This window comes from Sinocyclocheilus rhinocerous, unplaced genomic scaffold, assembly GCF_001515625.1.
Source record: "Sinocyclocheilus rhinocerous isolate Xijiao unplaced genomic scaffold, SAMN03320098_v1.1 scaffold1470, whole genome shotgun sequence".
NCBI classification, from domain to species: Eukaryota; Metazoa; Chordata; class Actinopteri; order Cypriniformes; family Cyprinidae; genus Sinocyclocheilus; species Sinocyclocheilus rhinocerous.
In genome coordinates, this window is record NW_015652166.1 from 78,779 (window position 1) to 91,093 (window position 12,315).

Genomic DNA, 12,315 nt, shown 5'->3' on the forward strand with positions numbered 1-12,315 from the left:
CACACACACACACACACACACACGTTGTTCAGTGTAATTCTGTATCTCTGTAATCCAGATCAGATGGCCATCATTCTAAAGCTGATCTCTACAATCCCGTGCACATTAGTTTAAGTGCAGGGCAGCAGGTTCAAAAGGTCACAGGATATAAATGCTGAAGAGCATATGGAAATCAGCATTAAGCATTAATGCAAAGCGAGCGACCACAGATTGCTATGTGCTGTTTTTTATGAAACAGTGATAGCAAAATTATAAACGCATGGGGAAAAAAATAGGTGTAGCAGTCATCAAGGTTATGTTAAAAACAGGAGGCTATGGTTATGTACTGTGTATGGGAAGTCTTAATCCATTGGTAAAATTGTCTTGTATGATGCATGAATAGAGTCTGTATGTATTTTTAATTATTTGTATTCATTTTTATTTTTTAGATGAATCGGCCCATTCAAGTGAAGCCTGCAAACAGTGAGGGGAGAGGAGGTAAATCATCTGTTATACATCTTTATTTGGCTTATTATAAAGATTTCTAATGACTTGGTGAGATCTTCTGCTCATCAAGGCTGCATTCAGTTGGTCATAAATATAGTTATATTTATAGAGTAATATTGTGAAATGTTAAAATTTAAAGTAACCATTTTCTATGTGAATATCTGTTAAAATGTAATTTATTTCTGTGATCAAAGCTGTATTTTCAGCATCATTACTCCAGTCTTCAGTGTCACATGATCTTCAGAAATCATTCTAATCAAGTCTAATAATGAGAAATGTTGCTTGAGCAGCAAATCATCATTGATGCTGAAAACAGTTTGTGCAAATGTGTGTAAATTCAAAACAACACCATTTGTTCAAGATAAAATGTATTTTATTGACTGGCACCTGTACATTTGATTAATCTGAATACTTCCATTGGTTTGCTGATACAACCTTATTGTTCAGTCAGCATTAGAAACCACTATACTAACACTACTGCAAAACGTTTTAATGAGACATTTCAACTGCTACAAGTAACACTCTCGACAAATATAAAGCTGTGCACATTAACTAGAAAATAAAAATGAGAAATGCATATCGTAAAAAGAACAGAAAATATATGAAATAGCAAAGGCCACAGTAAAGTGTTCAGAAAAGTGCTAAACAGGAGCTGTATATGAAGTCTCTTCATGCATGAGGTTTTGATGAGACAGTCTTCCTACAAAACATTCAATAAATTAACATTAAAAAGGCTAATGCTGAGAATATATACTGTATATATATAAAGTCTCTCTTTTTTCTCACCAAAGATTCAGTTTCTTTTTCTATAAAATGGACTAGATTACCAAAATGCCAAAAAAGTTGTAAGCAGCAACTATGTACCATAATCTTTTCGTTGCCCATATTAGGGTATATGAAAATAAAAACCTATTTTATCACAGGGTTGTTAAATGCTTGATTCTAATTGGTTGACGAACACTGTAAGGTGTGCGATTATTATTTTCCAGTAAACGCCCAGCTATGAAGTAGTTCCAGGGCTCTCATTACAGCTTCATGTCATATTATTTAAGTTATTTATTAAGTTAAGTCCCTGCAACAGCAAATTAATCAAAGCCTACAACAACACTGACTGCAAAGACATATAACAAACAATTTTGCTGCTAAAAAACATGTACACATTCTTTCTTCCACGCACACACACAAACACACTGAAACCATCGTCAGTTATTCCATACTTAATTAAAACAGTCTTTCAAGAAACATTTAATGCTGGAGTGAGTAATGTTTAAACTTGATCGTTTACATTCATTACAGTTTGCATGTAAATGTGGTCCTGCTTCTCAAGTAAATTCAATTCTACAACGATCAAAGTTGGCCCCACTAAATCAATATTTGATTGCAGTTGGTTATGCAGCAGAAATGCTGTAAAGCTCTGTTGCTTGCGGTGTGAAACAGGCCTAGCTGACTGTATCTTCACAGGCCTCGTTTCACCAGATTACAAAATAGGCCTGGTGTTGGAAGGCTTATTTCCCGTGGAGTCGCTCTCCTGAACAGGATGAGTGACCACCGACTGACTTTCATTGACGGGTGAAGTTGTGCTAATAGCAGACATCAGCATACGCTGGGTTTCAGTGGTGTCACCCTCACTACTCTGAGTCGCTGTAGTGGACTTGGATTGACGATTGCGTAGTTCTATGGTGATCAGATATGTCACACTGATCACTGAGATGAGCCCAAAAACTACAGTGAGCACGATCAGAATTGCTTCGTTGCAGCTGGAGTGTGTCTGGTCTCCTGGACCGGAGTTTTTCTCTGTGTGAATTAAACAACAGAATCAGGCTTATAGACTCTGACTGCATTTTTCAGGGTGAAATGCACCGGATTGTTGTTATGCCAACGTTGACTGGTAAAATGAAATGTAATACAATGCAATCGAGTTTCCCATGTCTTACCGTTCACATGCAGCACATAGGCGTGTGGGTTTCCTTTAACCGTTTCATCATCCACAAAGCAACGGTATATTCCAGCATCTGCCTTGCGGACACGAGTGATGGTCAAAGAGAGATCGCCGGTTTTGAAGCAATTCTTCTCCAGCAAAAAAACTCTTCCCTCGTAGCCTTTGCCAGGATTCTCGGATCCGTTTATCTTGTAGTGCAAAACACTTTCGTTGTTATGCAGCCACTTCACATCTTTGGCATTGTGCGCATAACAGTTCAGGGTGATGTTGTCCGTTTCTTCTGCGCTCTCATTTTGAGCATCTACAGTATATAGGGAACATGATTTAAATCATGATCATGTGCTGATGATCTACTGAAGTAGCTCTCTTATACACGACCAGTCAAAAGGTTATTAAGATTTTTTTATTTTTTTTAAAAGTGTCATTTATTTAATGAAAAATACAGTAAAAACAGTAATACTGCAAAATATTATTGCAATTTAAAACAGCTGTTTTCTATGTAAATATCTGATAAACTGTAATTATCAAAGCTGAATTTTCAGCATCATCAGTGTCTTTAGTGTCACATGATCTTCAGAAATCATTCTAATATGCTGATTTGCTGCTCGAGAAACATTTCTGATTATTATCAGTGTTGAAAACAGTTGTGCTGCACAATATTTTTATGGAAACCGTATTATAAAAGTATTTCAAGGATGCATTAAATTGATCAAAGCTTCGGTAAAGACATTTATAAATTATTTCTATTCCAAATAAATGTTGTTTTTAAACTTTCTATTCATTAAAGAATCCTGAAAAAAAAAATGCATGGCTTCCACAAACAAAAACATTCAAAAAAAACATCTTAATTACTCCAAACTTTTGACTGGTAGTGTATGAATCAGATATAGTAAAGACTTACATAAAACATCCAGATGAATGAAAGTTTGAACCCCGTTACAGATGAACTCATAGGGCCCCTGATCGGTGTATTTTGATGATTTGAGAAGCAGGTGGTTGTCTTTACATGTGAATTCTTCCTCAAAAGTTCTGTCAGTCGTGAACGCATGGTTTTTGTATGTGGCGATAGTGGTGTCTATGGGGGGTCTCTTTCTCCATTCAGCGTGATGACAGCCGCTGGCGTTACCGGGGAATGTGTACGGTTGGTTTAGTAACACAAAATCAGTCCGAATACTGTGGCAGAACGCTCCTGAAACAGAATCACAGAAGAGATAGACACTCTAATGAAGGGAATTTTGGTTACACTTTTTTAAAGGTGTCATTGTTACAGTGCAATTACACAAACAAGCACTGAGTAATATTAACCATACACTCTTAAAAATAAAGGGTCCTTATTGGCATCTGTGGAAGCTTTAACATCCGTGGAACCTTTCCATCGCACAAAAGGTTCTTTAGATGATTAAAATGTTCTTCACACTAAGAATAAACTGGTTCTTTTAAGAACTGATCACTGAAATGTTCTTTGAGGAACCAAAAATGGCTCTTCTGTAGCATTGCTGCGATAAACATCCCTTTGGATCCTTTATTTGTAAGAGTGTATTAACCATAGATTTAAGGTTTGATTTAGGGTTAGTTGTTTGTAATTTTGCTGTTATTACTATAGTAAGTACATGTATAACAAGGACACTCTAAAGTGTTACTGGGAATTTATTTGCAAACATACTGTGTAGTGAACAGATATGCTGCTATACATATGCATGCAGTTGAATTGCAAGAAAATTATTACTCAACCAAATGCATGTGAAATATACAGTATAGTGCCTTAGTACTGAACATCAGTATGGCTGTGATTCTGGGTAATTATACTGTATAAAAACACAACAATCAACCTAAATAAAAAAGGGAAAGACAAAAAAAGAGGTTTCCTACCTTCATAAAGTACAACCATAAATGTTGAAGCCAAAATCAAATTCCGAATGGCCTTCATTATGATGCACTGAAACACACATCAGCAAATACTATTACGTCACGTCAGTCATTGTGCTGAGCTTCAAATACACTCAATACAATGATTCATATCACACTTGTGGGCTGGTCGCTAAGATTAACTGCAGATTTATTACAGTCTTCTGACTGTAATGAAAAATTCTGCTCTGACGCACTGACAGGTGAAAACAAGCCTGACTCTCTCTAATACGAGACCAAATATTTAGTTCAACTCACTGCAAAAGCATTCAGCAGCAACAATTGAAAGTTCCAAGTGCTGAATAGAGTCATTTTTTCCCCTCAAAATGACCATAAAAAAAGTTAAAACTCTATTGTGATGCCATTTCGGCAGATAACAACAAGCTGTCTTTACTTCCGCTTTTCTCTGTGTTCGACAGAGAGAGAGCTCCTCCCAGAGAGCTATGGCAAGACATTTGAACATTTAAATGAATACTAACGACTAAAAAAACAGTATAGTTCATTTTAAATGGTTAATTTTAGCATCTGTATGTTACTGGCACCTTTTTTTTTTTCAATAATACAATGTAATATAACAGTGACCATTGGGTTTTCGACAATAAACATGCATTTCTTTTACTAGAAAATATAAAGTGCTTTTAATTTTAAAAAGTTAACCCATTCCAAATTTAGTAGGCACTCATAATATTTCTAGTAGCTTTTCTCTATAGTATGCAATCAATGTTAAATAGTAATGCAGCAAAAGACAAGAGATGAGATTTCTGTTTCAGTGTTTTATACCAATACAGTTTAAGCAATAGATGTTAAAACGGCCTGCCGTACAGTGAGAGCAGTGTGGAAGAGTTGCATTAGTACTGTAGATAAATACCAGGAATAGAGATGTGATGACATCAGAGGCATGTTGCAACAGTGTTGTATTAGTGAGGACATTTGGGCCTTACAAGTACTGTATAATCAAACTAACACAAGCAGGCAGAGTTCATATTACAGCCAGTTTATAACTCCCTCTCCTGGACACTGATGGTACTACAACTTATACTGACACACTTCACAAAAAAGCTAGAATTGAAATAAAGTCATGATACTGAATAACAGATCATGACCATTTCTCCCATTTTCACTCTTTTTAGAGGATAGAAAGCTGTTTGTGGGGATGTTGGGAAAGCAGCAGTCTGATGAGGATGTGAGGAAGATGTTTGAGCCTTTTGGGAGCATTGATGAGTGTACGGTACTGAAAGGACTTGACGGCACCAGCAAAGGTCTGTTAAAGGAATAGTTCACCCAGAAATGAAAATGTCCTCACCCTCAGACCATCCAACATGTAGATGAGTTTTGGAGAAATGTAGCATTGCATCACTTTCTCAGCAGTGGATCCTCTGCAGTGAATGGGTGCCGTCAGAATGAGAGTCCAAACAGCTGATAAAAGCATCACAATAATCCACAAGTAATCCACAGCACTCCAGTCCACCAGTTAATGTCTTGAGAAGACAAAGACTGCGTGTTTGCAATGCTATATTTCTCCAAATCTGATGAAGAAACAAACTCATCTGCATCTTGGATGGACTGAAGGTGAGGACATTTTCATGCCAGGAGACTGTGTTAAACACAAACTTAATCTGCCACACACAATCTGATGTTTGTCTTGTTTTCACAGGTTGTGCGTTTGTGAAGTTCCAGAGTCACTCAGAGGCCCAGTCTGCCATTAACAGTCTGCATGGGAGCCGAATTCTTCCCGTGAGTGTGTCCTCCTCTCTCCTCTCGGTCTCTCCTCCTCTCTGCTCTCGGTCTCTCCTCTCTGCTCTCGGTCTTTCCTCTCTCCTCTCGGTCTCTCCTCGGTCTCTCCTCTCTCCTCAGTCTCTCCTCCTCTCTCTTCTCTCCTCGGTCTCTCCTCCTCTCTCCTCTCGGTCTCTCCTCCTCTCTCCTCTTGGTCTCTCCTCCTCTCTCCTCTCGGTCTCTCCTCCTCTCCCGTTGGCTGTAATCTCTGTCTGTGTGTGGTCAGGGCGCCTCCTCCAGTCTGGTAGTGAAGTTTGCAGACACAGAGAAGGAGCGCGGGATGCGGCGCATGCAGCAGGTGGCCTCGCAGCTCAACATCTTCAGTCCGGTGACGCTCAACTTTAATGCATATAATGCCTACACACAAGCAGTGAGTACAACACACACACACACACACACACACATATATGTTGGTATTGGTGGGTATTTTACGGGGACTCTCCATAGGCGTAATGGTTTTTATACTGTACAAACTGTATTTTCTATCGCCCTACACCAACCCTACACCTATGATACAATTGTTATCAGTGTAGAAAGAAAAGTAGTTTTAAATGGGGTTTTGCATTTATTCACAGTTATACTTTTATTCAATAAGAACTATTCAATGACAGTAAAGACATTTATAATGTTACAAAAGATTTCTGTTTCTAATAAATGCTGTTCTTCTAAACTTTCTATTCATCTGTGAATCATGAAAAGTAAAATATATTACGGTTTCCACAAAAATATTGTGCAGCACAACTGTTTTCAACATTGATAATAATCAGAAATGTTTCTTGAGCAGCAAATCAGCATATTAGAATGATTTCTGAAGATCATGTGGCACTGAAGACTGAAGTAATGATGCTGAAAATTCAGCTTTGACCACAGAAATAAATTACATTTCACAATACAATTACATAGAAAACAGCTATTTTAAAGTTATAATAATATTTCACAATATTACTGTTTTTACTATATATAAAAAAAAGCAGCCTTGGTAAGCAAAAGAGACTTCATAATGTAAATTATTTTCCCTAATAATAATAATAATAATAACAACACTGCATTGTTTTATAAATATATAATATATAAACAATATATTTTTCTGTTGTGTCATGTTATATGACACATATCATGAATCAGTTTCACACAATAAATATTTAAATAGTTTGTTTATTCCCATGTAAGTAAATAAAATAAAGAGAGTGAGTTTTAACAGACTGCAATAAAAATCAAGCCCTAGGCCATAAAAGTGCCTGCAGTTGAAGAAACACTCAGAGCCTACAGCTCTTTATCCAGTGTTTCACCTGTCTTTACTACAGACCCTGCTTTAATCCCTGCACTCACATATATTGCTGTTTCCAGTTATATTGTTGTTCTCTCCATTATTAATGACAGTCGTTGTGGATTTATCTTGTGCTGTAAGTGCAGGGATGAAGACTCAAGCATGTTGAAGTTGTGTAGCGTTAACTCTTTGCTCTCTGTCTGTCTCAGCTGCTTCAGCAGCAGGCGCTGGCTGCGCAGTCGTCATACCTGTCACCTGTATCTACTGTAGCGGCGCTGCAGATGCAGCAGATGGCAGCACTCAGTGCTAACGGCATCATAGCTGCACCCATCACACCCTCGTCAGGTGATCACCACCTTCACCACACAGCACAGCTACCTGTGCTTCAGGAACCAGGTCCGAATGACATCATAATATGGTTACGTTACAATATTCAGACCAGAGTGGATAAGAAAGTCTTCATGTGTGCTAAAGGTTTATTTTGTTAAACATAAAGGTAGACATTAACTAAAAACCAGAAAACTTAAAAAAAAGTGGGAAAAGGTGCACTTTCGCATACTTTTAAAAAGAGTACTTATTACAGAACAATGTATTTTAAAAGAATATACTTAAGTGCAAACTGAATGTAATGTTTTCTTAGACTTAAATGCATGTTATCTGCAATTAAATAAAGATGTATTATAGTTTAAATTTATATTAAATGCCGTTATCTGAACTTTAGAGTGTTTTGACCCACTTAAGTAGGACTTAAATACATCTTTATTTGTAATTGCATAATTATGGTTAAAGTGTTACTGCAGAATACTGACAAGCTTTTATGATAAACTAAAATATACTTTAATGACATTTCTATTGAAACTTGTATTTTAGTACTTTTAAAATGCATTAACTTTAATATGTAATATCAAATAACACACTACAGTTAAAATCATAATCAAGTTCTTGTGCTTAAGTATGTTAGTCAACACATCTTAAAACATGACAAAAGATTATTAAAACATATTGATTTAAAATGTCCTTTAAAGTGAAACTTCTAATTTGATATTATTACAAAGTGCACTTTTTAAAAGTGTACTTAAGTCATGGAATTGTCTCTCTTTAAGTGCACTTAAAAGACCTTTTATTTCATTAATATTATATTATACACTACAAGTGCACAATCAATACAAGAGCGTTCTTTTTCACAAGGTGATCTGTATGTGAAGAGCTCAGTGTTTACCGTTCTTTTACTCGTCAGTCTAAACTCCACGCTGCTCTGTGATTGGCTACAGGTACAAACACTCCGCCCACTATTGCAGCCACTCCCATCTCGGCTCTGCCTCTACCAATCGGAGTGAACGGCTATGGTCCCATAACGGTAAACACCAATGGACTGCCAGCTTCAGAAATCTACACCAACGGTGTTCATCCATATCATGGTGAGAATCCCTAATGCTTTGGGAGGCACTCAAACTGCCCAGAGCACACTAGAGATTACCTATAATCAGGGACGGCCTGGGAGTAAAAGACGGCCCTGGATTTTCCCCCAAATAGGCCCCGCCTACAACTACAAACAGCCGCTACTATCTCACATTTTACAGCAGTCAATGTATTGCATTTATGCCAAATAACATCACAAAACCCATGGTGATTGAAATAAATGTATTATTGTATGAAGTAAAATACTTGAAATCTACATAAAAAGAGCAGAACGCAAAAATGTATATTATGACATAACGATAAACATAAAATTAGAATGTAGAAACCAGAAACAACAGAACTATTCTACAATTTTGAGTATTCATATGTCTTTGTATATGTGTGTGTGTGTGTGTGTGTGTGTGCGCGCGCACGCGTAGGCTACTTCATTTACACTGTAAAAAACCCCACTGCCTTAAAATTTTAAGTTCAGTCAACTCAAATAAGTTTAATCAACTTGAACTAGTTGAGTTGTACTAAGTGACAACTTAGATATGACTCATTTAGAATAAATGATTTTAATTTAGAATACTGATCCAAATAATTAGTAATTCCTTCTGAAGAAATTGGTAATACTTGGGTCATTACTAGTGGGTTACCATGACCTTCACTTTAGAATTAATTATGCATTATGCAATATTCATAGTATTATGAACCTGTATACAGTAGGTCTTAGTAGTTCGGAGGTATGAAACAATAGTAGTTACTGATTAGCTAATAGTGAACTACCACATTCAGCTAAGCACTATTACTTACTAATTCATCAATAAGAGTTTCTTGTTAGATGCTAGTAGTTACTAGAGTGCTAATATTGTGCTACTTGTGCAGTTATTCATTAATGATGGAACAGTATTCTAAAGTGTTACCAAAAAAAAGATTGCATTGGCGCCCCCTTTTGTCTTAATCTGACACTTACTCTTTGATGATGAAGCAGCCAGGCCTTCTCTAGAAAGTCCAGATGGCCAGTCCGCCCCTGCCCGCAGTTCTCTAACATCATGGCAGCGAGTTTAGCATGCACAAAAACCACTCACATTTATTCACAAACTGAAAAATGCTTTCTCTTCATCACTCCTCCAGCCCAGAGTCCGGTGGTGGCGGCGTTAGATCCGCTCCAGCAGGCGTACGCAGGCATGCAGCACTATACAGGTGACTGAGCTGCTGCAGTGTCTCTCACCGAGCGTGTTTTGTGTCACATCAATCTGTATCAGCATGTGTCAAACTCTCTGCTTCACAGCAGCCTATCCAGCCGCATATGGATTGGTCAGCCAGCCGTATATACAGCAACCCACCCTGGTTTCCCAGCAACAACTGCAGCAGCAGCAGAGAGAAGGTGATGTCATTTCCTGTTGAAAGAAAGGACAGTTTGTGTACTTCCACAAATTTAAAAAGAGTACTTCTTAGGAAAATAAAGTGTCAAATGAATGCATGTTTCCTGACATTTAATTGCATGTTAATGCAATAAAATGAAAATGTACTATAATTTTATTGATATTAAATTCAATTAGCTGAACGAGTTTTTTTTTGACCCACTTAAGTCGGACTTTTTTATCTTTATATGCCATTTCATAATTACTTGTATTGTCTTTGAAATATGGTTAAAGTGCTGCTCAGTGTACTGACAAACTAAAACTATAACTTTATGATAAACTAAAATATACATTAATGTTATTTCTATTGAAACTATGTATGTATTACACATTTGTAAAAATGTAGTTGCAATTTAATACATTTAAAATACAAAATGAACTTTAAATGTAATCTTAAATAACACTACAATTAAAATCAAAACAGGTGTACTTTTTGAAAGCACAACAAAAAATATTAAAACATAATGATTTAAATGTACTTTAAAATAAAACTCTTAAATTGACATTCTTTTAAGTGTGTTAAGAAACATAGAAGTGTCTCTCTTCAAGTATTTAAGTATTTTTTTTAAATGTACTTACTGAATTTTAAGTACACTACAAGTGCACATTCAGTACAATTAAGTGTACTTTTTCACAAGTGCATGGTTAATTATTGGTTTATTTATGAATGCATATGTGTTCATAAATCATTGCATATGAGTTTCTCATTATAAGTCTAGTGTGTGTGTGTGTGTGTGTGTGTGTGTGTGCCGCAGGTCCTGAGGGGTGTAACATCTTCATTTACCATTTGCCTCAGGAGTTCACTGACTCAGAAATGCTCCAGATGTTTCTGCCGTTCGGTAACGTCATTTCTGCAAAAGTCTTTGTCGATCGGGCCACCAATCAAAGCAAGTGCTTCGGTAAGAACGAGCACCGTATGTGTTCAGGAAAACACTAATCGTCAGCGTCATGCTTTACCGCTTCAGCTACAGGTAGCAGCTACCTAGAAACCTCCCACAATTCCCAGCTATCACATAGCAATGCACTGGTGTTATTGTATTATCATTTAGACTCTTTTTATTATTATTTTATAATTAGATCAAATTAGATATTTTGTATTTTCTGTTTTTATGTTCATTTAGGTTAAAGGTTTATTAATTTTGTTGAGTGTTTTCGTCATTTAAAATTTTTTTTTTTTAAGCTGTCTGTATAGTATTCATTAAGTTTCAGTTTTTAATTCAAGTTATTTTAGTACTTCAACTACTAAAAAAAAAGAGAAATTGTGCCTCGGCAACTAGCTGAAATAAAATAAGTTATTTCAGTTCATGTTTATTTTATTTCAAGTAAAAAACTTTTATTTTAGTCTTAGTTTTAGTTAACAGTGATAATCCTGGCACTATCGACCAATCAGAACAGCTCAGCAACTGCACAGCAGCACTTTGCATGGACACTGTGTCACGATCTGTGCTGGGAGGAGCGTGGAACGAGGAGACGTGGAGTACATAAACAGTCTTTAATCCAGGAAACACAGGGGAACAACACAACATCCAACGAGTAGAACCGACAAAGGAAGACTACACAGACTGGGGCTAATAAACACAGGGCAATCAGGGGAACACAGGTGCATGGAATCATAATCAAATTAAACACAATTAACATGAGGAGAAACTGGGTCACGGTGAGCAAAACACACAGAGACAGTCCAGAACCCTGACATATCGCCCCCCTCCCGGAAGGTGCGTCCTCGCACCGTAGAACAACAGAGGGGGGGAATGGGTGGGAACTAAGGAGGAGGTTCTGGAGGAGGACGGACACCCGAGAGGGGGCCGGCAGACAGAGTCCAGGGAGGAGATGATGGAGGGAGGAGCCAGGAGGGGCTTGGAGCAGGAGGAGTCCAGCTGGACTCAGGCCACAGCCATAATGACGGCCCACGGTGGAGCCGACGGAGGGAGGAGCCATGGAACGATGGCGGGTCGACGCCCGACCAAGGCGGAGCCAGAGGGACGTGGGAGCCCGGTGGAGCTGGTGGATCAACGGGTGACGGTGGAGGCGAGGGAGCTATGAGCTGAGGTGGAGCCGCTGGGTCTACGGGCCGAGGCGGAGTCTGGGCCTCGGAGGCTGGAGGCGGGGGGGAGGGATTC

The 12,315-nt window shown here is 37.7% G+C and overlaps 2 protein-coding genes across 6 annotated transcripts in view; one reads left to right on the plus strand and one right to left on the minus strand.

Moving 5' to 3' along the window:
* The window catches only part of LOC107713913 (CUGBP Elav-like family member 3), a 29,382-nt gene that overhangs the window by 12,801 nt on the left and 4,266 nt on the right, over positions 1-12,315 (plus strand). The window contains exons 3-11 of one of the 4 annotated variants that reach the window (XM_016519562.1): positions 429-477; positions 5,461-5,589; positions 5,985-6,064; positions 6,330-6,473; positions 7,580-7,766; positions 8,642-8,788; positions 9,906-9,974; positions 10,063-10,158; positions 10,951-11,094. In XM_016519562.1, the coding sequence (XP_016375048.1) occupies positions 429-477; positions 5,461-5,589; positions 5,985-6,064; positions 6,330-6,473; positions 7,580-7,766; positions 8,642-8,788; positions 9,906-9,974; positions 10,063-10,158; positions 10,951-11,094 (1,045 nt within the window). The remainder of the gene's footprint in view (positions 1-428; positions 478-5,460; positions 5,590-5,984; positions 6,065-6,329; positions 6,474-7,579; positions 7,767-8,641; positions 8,789-9,905; positions 9,975-10,062; positions 10,159-10,950; positions 11,095-12,315) is intronic. The other 3 variants (XM_016519563.1, XM_016519565.1, XM_016519566.1) reach the window with 3 other exon arrangements.
* Positions 848-4,722, minus strand: LOC107713914 (uncharacterized). 2 transcript variants are annotated; one of them, XM_016519568.1, is made up of 5 exons: positions 4,589-4,722; positions 4,295-4,361; positions 3,327-3,614; positions 2,421-2,726; positions 848-1,186 (listed from the first exon to the last, which is right to left on the minus strand). In XM_016519568.1, the coding sequence occupies exons 1-5, from the start codon at positions 4,640-4,642 to the stop codon at positions 1,128-1,130; spliced, it is 774 nt and encodes a 257-aa protein (XP_016375054.1). In that variant the 5' UTR covers positions 4,643-4,722; the 3' UTR covers positions 848-1,127. The 2 variants fall into 2 exon arrangements, with proteins under 2 accessions (XP_016375054.1, XP_016375053.1); XM_016519567.1 differs by having other exon boundaries at positions 848-2,280.

Excerpts from the sequence above, each read along its gene's own strand:
- LOC107713914 (XM_016519567.1), bottom strand. The coding sequence starts at position 4,642 with ATGACTCTATTCAGCACTTGGAACTTTCAATTGTTGCTGCTGAATGCT. Across the intron at positions 2,727-3,326 it reads CATTCATCTGGATGTTTTAT|ATGCTCAAAATGAGAGCGCA; the intron begins GTAAGTCTTTAC and ends TATATACTGTAG. Across the intron at positions 2,281-2,420 it reads CTATGTGCTGCATGTGAACG|AGAAAAACTCCGGTCCAGGA; the intron begins GTAAGACATGGG and ends TAATTCACACAG.